This window comes from Notamacropus eugenii, chromosome 5 (genome assembly GCF_028372415.1).
Source record: "Notamacropus eugenii isolate mMacEug1 chromosome 5, mMacEug1.pri_v2, whole genome shotgun sequence".
NCBI lineage: Eukaryota > Metazoa > Chordata > Mammalia > Diprotodontia > Macropodidae > Notamacropus > Notamacropus eugenii.
This window is the reverse complement of record NC_092876.1, coordinates 69,720,441-69,728,107: the sequence shown is the minus strand read 5'-3', so window position 1 is coordinate 69,728,107 and position 7,667 is coordinate 69,720,441. Positions and strand designations below refer to the sequence as shown.

Genomic DNA, 7,667 nt, shown 5'->3' with positions numbered 1-7,667 from the left:
AGTGAGACAGGACCTTTTTTAAATAAGGGGAAATTTTACTTCCAAGTCGCACAGAATTAGCACTAGAAGAAGGGATCTTGTGAGGTCATTGCTGTTTTCTATAGAAGTTCTCATTAAGTCATTCCTATATGGCTAATAAGAAGGGAAATCAACTAAGCAGGTAAGACAAGTCTGAAAACTATCGGTCAAGACTAGGGCCAGTGAGCTAGGACCAAGAAACCTAATAAATCCAATCGCTCCTACAAGAAGTTGCTTATCTTCATGATAAGCCTATGAGAGGAGCCGGCATTAACCCACTTTATTAACTGAAGTATTAATTAGCTTATTGCATTATTGAGGCTCATTTTACAGATGAGAAAAACTAAGGCTGAGAAGTGAAACAACTCATCCAAGAACACAAAGCTAGTGAGTAGCAATCCATTTGATTCCATGGTACCTCTGGTGCTGTTGATCGTTTGATGTTGTGGAAAAAGTTACCCTGGAAACAGCTAAGTCAACCACCAGGTAACTGGGAATTTGCTTCATGGAGCATTTTTTAAGTGCTTTCCATGTGCCTAGCCTTAGTGAGAGGGGAGTAGGGAAGAAAGAAACAGGAAATATTCCTTCCCCTCAAGAAAAGGGAGGGCACCATGCTTCAGGCATGTAAAAAGGTGAGGACGAGAGCTGTCACCTCTGAAACGCAGTGTGACATTCAGTGAGTCACCAGCATGGACATTTCCAACCTTCCCCACCGCTGTCCTTTGTCTCTTGCTGCCCAGGATGGCCTGGCACCCGGCTCTTCACCCCATCCCACTCTGTGCTTGGGCCCATGGTCCCCTTTTTTACGGCCTCATAGATGTCTTGAGTGAGCAGCTGGATGGCCAAGGTGACATTGCTATCGATCTTGGCTGAGGTCTCCACATAGCGGGCCCCCAGTGAGGAGGCCAACTTCTCTCCCTCCTCAGGGGTCACTTGTCTCTCAGCCACCAGGTCACTCTTGTGCCCCACCACTAGGAAGACAATGCCAAAGGGCTTCACTTTCTCCATGACCTCCTCGTGCCATTTGGGAATGTTCTCAAAAGATGCTCGGTTGGCCACGTCGAACAGCAACAGCCCACCTGCTGAGTTTCGGTAGTAAGATCGAGTCACTGACCTGCCTCACCAGAAAGAAATTCAGTCACTTCTCTGTGTCAAAAGAAAGGTGTAGGGGCACAGGTCGTGAAGGCAAGGGAGGTGAATTGAAAGGGACTGGCCTAGAGTCGAGACCTCCTCCCACAGCTTTTGCAAGTCACCTTACCTCTCTTGCCCCAATTTTTCCATCTCTCAGATTCCATCTATCACACCTTCCCTACCTGGGCAAGACAAAATAATACCCTAATAACTTCTATTTGTGTAATGCTTCATATTTGATCTCATTTGGTCCTTGCAATAAATAGCCCCGTAAGGCTTGGTACTTGTATCTCTCTCATTGTTTATGGGGAAACAGAGACTCAGAAATGTTGAATGACTTGAGCTGGGTGACACATCTAGTAAGGAGGCAAAATTGTGTAATGGAAAGATCCAGGTTCTGAAATCAGAAAACCTGAACCTACTTCAAATCCCGCTGACCTGTGTGACCTTGGGCAAGTCACAGTTTCCTGGGCCTCGGTTCTCAGGTCAGTGAAATGAATGTCAGACTGGAAAAGACTCTCTGTCTCTAGGCTCTGGACAGACTTTCTGGCTGTCTCCCTTGCCTGGAACACTGCCCCCTCTTCTCCACCTACTGACCTCCCTGGCTTCAAATTCCAAGTAAAATCCCACCTCCTACAGGAAGCCTTCCCCAATCCCTCTGAATTCCAGTGCCTTCCCTCTGCTGATTATTTCCTGTGTATCCTGTATATACAATATATACACACATGGATAGACACATGTATATATATACATATTGTGTGTATACATATATGTATATGTGTGTGTATAAATTATATATGTGTACATAACATATATGTTTACATATGTGCACGCTCTCTCCCCCATTAGATTGTAAGCTTCTTTAGAGCAGGGACTATCTTTTGACTTTTTTTTATTCCCTGTGTTTTGCACATAGTAGGTGCTTAATAAATGTTGACTGATTGATCAGTTGATAGGAGGCCTCAGAGGCCACTTCCAGCTCTAAATCTGCTCCTAAGTGTCAGGGAGGATTCAAACTCAAGTCTTTCTGACTCCCGGTTTGCCAGCATTTTGTTTCTCCCTCTCCCATGCTCGAACTCCTGCCCATGATGCAGATATCTAATGTTGGTGGTAGAAGAAAGAGGTTGGAAGAAAAGAACAGGACATCCTGTGAGTGCTAGAGGGGGACCAAAAGCATCTGAATGCCCAGCACTCTTCTAGGCACTGTGGGAGGGAGGCAGGAGGAGAGAGATAAAAAGCCAAAAAAAAAAAAAAAATCTGATATTATCCAGCGACTTTCAGGGCATTCTCAGTAGTCATTTCACTGTCCTGGGCAGGCAGAGGGTTAAAAGGAAATAAGAAGTGTTGTCAAGCCCCAAGGGCAGCAAGAGAGGAAAGCCATTAATCCCAACCACAGGGGGACCAAGGTCTCCCAGCCCCTCTGCCTGTGTTCCCGACTCCACCTTTAAGAAGGGGGAATCAGATTCCCTCCCTATACACCTTCTACGATTGACAATTTCTTTTCTATAGAGAACCCCAGAGCCACTGAATCTCTGCAGCTACAGCTGGCAGGGGAATGAATGGGAGGGGACGAAAAAAAGGCAAGGCCCAGCCCTACTCATACCATGACAGAGTGCAGGAGCCCAGGGAGCAGGTCTGGGCTCCAGCACTGGAGGGCCTAGGATAACCTGGGAGCCAGGATCAGGCTGTGAGGCAGCTCTCCTCTAGGCCCATGATCTACTTTCCCTCACCTCCTGTGCCGTTACACCTCCTTACCCTCATTCTCTCACCCCACTTTCTAGCCCCATCTGGCACCTGCCTCAGGAACTGTCCAGCCCCTTATACCACCCTCACCCATAAGTATTCTGGTTTCCTAGACTCTTGGAGCTGGAAGGGGCCTAGAAGACCCTCTCACATTAGCCCCTCATTCTGTGGAAAGGAAAACAGGCCTCCACAAGGGGAGAGAGGGAGACCTGTCCAAGGTCATATAAGGACAAAATGACAGGTACATCATAAGCCCCTCCTAGGACATAGTCACCTGAATCGCTCCTGGCCTGCTGTGTCCCAGAACTGTAGCTTCACCTGGACCCCAGGCTCCACTTCCACAAAGTGTACGTAGAAATCAACTCCTACTGTCTGGTCGATACAGTCCACAAAGACGCCCTCAGTGTAACGTCTCAGCAGGGAGGACTTGCCCACCGTAGAGTCACCCAGGAGGATAAGGCGGAACTGGTACTTCCAGAGGGCATCCATGGGCAGGGTCGGAGCCATCAGAGGAGGTGGGGAGCTCCCACCAGGAGCAGTAAAGAAGGTTCTGGGGACTGGGCAGCTTCAGAACACAGCAGGTTTGTACATGCAGAGAGGGGAGGAGAAATCCTGGGTCCCAACATCCAGGGACACACCCAGTGTTCAGTAACAGAGAAAGTCCTGAAGCGTCATTTGAAACGTCTCCATCTCTCTTTGCCAGATCCAGGAGCCAAGACTCCCCCAGGGCAGAGATCCCAGCTCCCCATAGTTCCACTCCCATCATGACATCTAAGGGCTTAATGCTAGAAGGAACCTTAGAAATTGGCCCCTTCATTTTACAGAGGAGGAAACTGAGGACCCCCAGAAGCAATCTGCCCAAGGCCCTAAAGCAACTAAGTGGCACAAGTAGAATTTAAACCCAGGTCCTTGTCTTGATTCCTGTGCCCTTTTTAACATGAGCTCCCATAAGCAGTAAGCAGAAGAACGAGTATTCAGACAACAAACCAAGAGCTGTTTCTGCTCTCGATCCAGAATGCTGCCACTGAGTCAGTGTGGGGAACCTCAGAGGCACTGCCTCCCCCTACTAAGTCTAGGCTGATTCAGGCTTAAGGACATCTCCCTCCCCCTCCCACTCCTCCTCCCTTGACCTTGGCCTTGGCCCAGGTCTGTGATCTCATTACTCAGGGGATTTCCAGCATTTGGTGGGAAATGGGGCTGGAGCATCAGTCCCCAGCAGCCTGAGTAGATCCCAGGCATGACCAGATACCCCAAGGGCCTTTCCTCGGGGGAATTAAGGCAAAGTTCTAAGGGCACCCTTGGAGAGAGTTTATGAGGGCTTCAGTGAAAGGAGTCATGAGGCAAAGCCTTGTTAGGCTGAGGGGGTAGGGAAGAGAAGACTTTGCACTCATGACCCTGAATGCTCATTCCTGGAGTTTGCTATGCTCTCTGTGGGGAGGTGTACCTGAGCCATGACTGCAGCAAGCAGGCTGCCAAGTCTCGATTTGTACCAAGTAATGGAGGATGGTGTCTAGTAAAGCTTTATAGTTTACAAAGTACTCTGGATTTATGATCTCATTTGATCCTGGGTGAGGAGGATAAAGTAACCCACATCTATATCCAGCAGTGTGCAAAGCCCTATCTTCTCAACCACAAAGAGGTGAGAAGTGGAATGTCATTGGCCCATTTTCGAGATAAGCAAACCGAGGCTCAGAGCTTAAGTGATTTGTCTAAGGTAACAGACCAGCAAAGTGCCCTTTCTGTGGTGCTCTGGAAACCTACAGTCAGAATCCTAAGTCAAGCTCCCAAAACCACAGATGCGTCAATACCAGTCCACAGATTGATACTTCCACAGAGGATGGAGTTGGACTTCAGAGTCCCCACCTGCTCCTCCTAGGCCTCCCAACATTGGCCAGCCTCCCTCAGTGGACCCCTTCCTCTCAGGGACAGAGCACACGAGTTCCTTCCAACTCTGGTACAAGGCAGGAGGCCACAGTCTCCACCAGCCTCTTTTTCCCCCAGCATTAGGGAGAGGCAGCATAGTGGAAAGGTAGATCATGGGTTAGTGTCAGAAAGACCTGACACTTAGAACTATATCCTTCCTTAGGTACACAGGATGTGCTGGGTCAGCAAGTCCCACAAGAACAAGAATAAGAAGCCAGCATGGGGTGGGGGAAAGGGCTCTGGGGTTGGGAAGTAGGATGGGCCTGGACTAGAGTAGAGGCTATGTAAATGGAGTAGAGGCTATGTAAATGGAACAGCTGAGGAAGTGGACTCCACCAGATTTGGCAACAGTATGTAAAGTGAAGGCAGAATTCAAGATGGCTCCAGGGTGGCCAACCTGGATAACTGGAGTGTGGTCATGAATCCTTCAACACTGCCAAAGTTGTCATGAATTACCTTGGCCAAGGGGGCCAAGCACTTGGCAGTGCAGGTGTCATTACTGACAGTTTTAAAGGAATTGTTGTATTTCTCATGGTTCACTCCCATCATGAACACTGAGGCATTAGCAGAAGGGGCAAAGATAATGGACTTCTTGGCACCACCCTTCGAGTGACCCTGGCCTTGTCCATGGTGGTAAAAACACTAGTGGACTCTACAACATGCTCAGTTCCTCCTCATTTAATATTGCTGGGATCCCACTTCTGGAAGATGATGATGGCTTTCCCATTGATTACCAGGTTTCCATTCTTAGCCTTGAGAGTACCCTTGAACTGAAACATCTAAACCATGTAGCTGAGGTCAATGAAGGGGTCATTGATGGCCATAATGCAGCCCTGATCACCAGGCACTCAGTATGACCAAATCCATTGCCTCTGACCTTCACCATCTTGTTTCAGGCATGTAATTGCAGCAGAGCCTGGCACCAAGCTTGGGAGGGAGCTTATTTTCTAAGAGCGGGAGACAAGACATTTGGGGGCATATAAAGAGGTACAATTCGGGGGTACAGGGAAGGAGATGAGAGGGATTCATACCTGGCAACAGAGGGTTAAGATGGATTAAATGTCTGGATAACTGAATAAGCTTTGAAAGTGGAGCATGGTTTGACATCTGGGGCCAGCCAGTCCTTATATTAGGCTAAAACAGCTGGGTGGCTCAGTGGATAGAGTGCTGGAGAATTCAGGAATCCAGAAGAATCTCAGGAAGAGACCTGAGTTCAAATCCAGCCACTTACTAGCTATGTGACCCTGAGTAAGTCACTTAACCTCTCTTTGTTCCTATTTCTTCATACGCTAAATAATGGCACCTACCTCCCACGGTTGTCATGAGGATGAAATAATAATTGAAAAGAACTTAGCACAGTGCCTGGCATAAAGTAAGCACTATTTAAATATTAATGATGATAATGCTGATGATGATTGGTAATTATTAGAGCTGACCCAGAGTAGAGTGGGATGCTTTGGGATGTGAGGACCACCTCCCCCTCCCAATCAATGAAGGTCTTAAAGCAAAGGCTGGATGACCACTGAAAGTTCTTCCATCAGTGAGCTATGGTTCCTAAGGTGAGATTACTCCTGTGTAGGGCTGGACAAGACAGGAGAGCAGAAGTCATGAAAATAAAGGAGGCTGAGCAACCTAAAAGCCATGGTGAGTTTTTTGGGGGATTGAAGGAGAGAAGAAAGCTATGAGGCAGATGATGAACTTCCTAGGAAGGAGAGACAATAACATGCAGATTCCTAGATGTCACCAACAAGGAGCCAGGCAGGATTTGGTGAACCTTGAAAAGGGAGAAAAGTGGTTGTGAAAGAGATAGGGCCTGACAGAGGGGATGACCAGGAGTGAGTTAACCCCTCCTCCTGGAAGTGAGTGTCAAGGATTGAGAGGGGAGGAGAAGCCAGTCTTGGAGAGAGTGCCAAGAGATGAGATGTCTTCAGGAAAAAGCTAGGTTTAAAGACAGTTTCAGAGAAACCTGGGAAGACTTGTATGAACTGATGCAGTGTGTGAGGTAAAAACACCTCAAAAAGTTTCAGAACTTGGATGCATCCTAGCTTTGACTTCAGAAAACTGATAATGAAGCCTGCCTGCCTCCTGCCTTTTGACAGGGAAGTGATGGAACTAGGAGAACAGAAAAAGACATAGACTCTTAGTAATAGCTGTTAACAGAATTTTAAATGTAGTTTGGAAAGGACTGGTCTCTGGTCTCTAACCTGTGAATACTTCGAGTTGAACAAAGAGGATTTGAAGACAGGAGTTCCAAGAATCAAGTAGCAACTTAATTAATCAGTTTCAGAGTGAAGAATGCTGTCTCTGCTGGAGTAAAGGCACAGCTTATATACATAAATCACAAGTGGGGAAAGAGGGAAGGTGGATTATAAAACAATTATTTCTAGTGCTTAAGCAGTTCCCCATGATAAGCCCAAGAGTCCACAACATAGGTGTTCAGAGTCCTGTGGTAACAATATTGTTTCAAGTCTTTGGGAGTCATTACTGAGTGGAGTGCAGGACCAGAGTTCTGTGATGGAAACAGGTTCTACAATCTTCGATTCACATTGATGGGGTTCTGACACTGGGAACCTCCCTGAACTCCCCTTGAATCTTCCCACTTAATCTGACCTTTCTTACTCAAATCTAATCTTCCCATTTGATCGGGCAGTCTCCAGAGGCCCATGGGCTTTTCCCGTACCCAAGTCTCTGTGGCATTCCCCACCCTTGATCCTAACAAAATCCCATTCCCCACTCCCATCAAGATCCTCCCTCTATCCAATATGTATTCACTCCAGGGTACTGGTCATTCCCATCAAGACCTCTGGATTGCTCCACCTGCTTCCTACCCAAGCCCTCAATTGTCTGATATC

The 7,667-nt window shown here is 47.5% G+C and overlaps 1 protein-coding gene across 1 annotated transcript; it reads right to left on the bottom strand.

Annotated features, from left to right (window-relative positions):
• Positions 1-599: 599 nt before the first annotated feature.
• On the bottom strand, positions 600-3,481 carry LOC140504531 (ras-related protein Rab-39B-like). The gene is made up of 2 exons (XM_072609588.1): positions 3,167-3,481; positions 600-1,132 (listed from the first exon to the last, which is right to left on the bottom strand). Exons 1-2 carry the CDS (start codon positions 3,397-3,399, stop codon positions 700-702), a joined length of 666 nt encoding a protein of 221 aa, XP_072465689.1. The 5' UTR covers positions 3,400-3,481; the 3' UTR covers positions 600-699.
• Between the last annotated feature and the right edge of the window lie 4,186 nt (positions 3,482-7,667).

What these genes read in the sequence shown, in the direction of transcription:
- LOC140504531 (XM_072609588.1), bottom strand. Translation starts at nt 3,399, where the DNA reads ATGGCTCCGACCCTGCCCATGGATGCCCTCTGGAAGTACCAGTTCCGC. An exon ending in GCAGGCCAGGAGCGATTCAG is followed by an intron (nt 1,133 to 3,166) that starts GTGACTATGTCC and finishes CTGGTGAGGCAG; the next exon opens with GTCAGTGACTCGATCTTACT.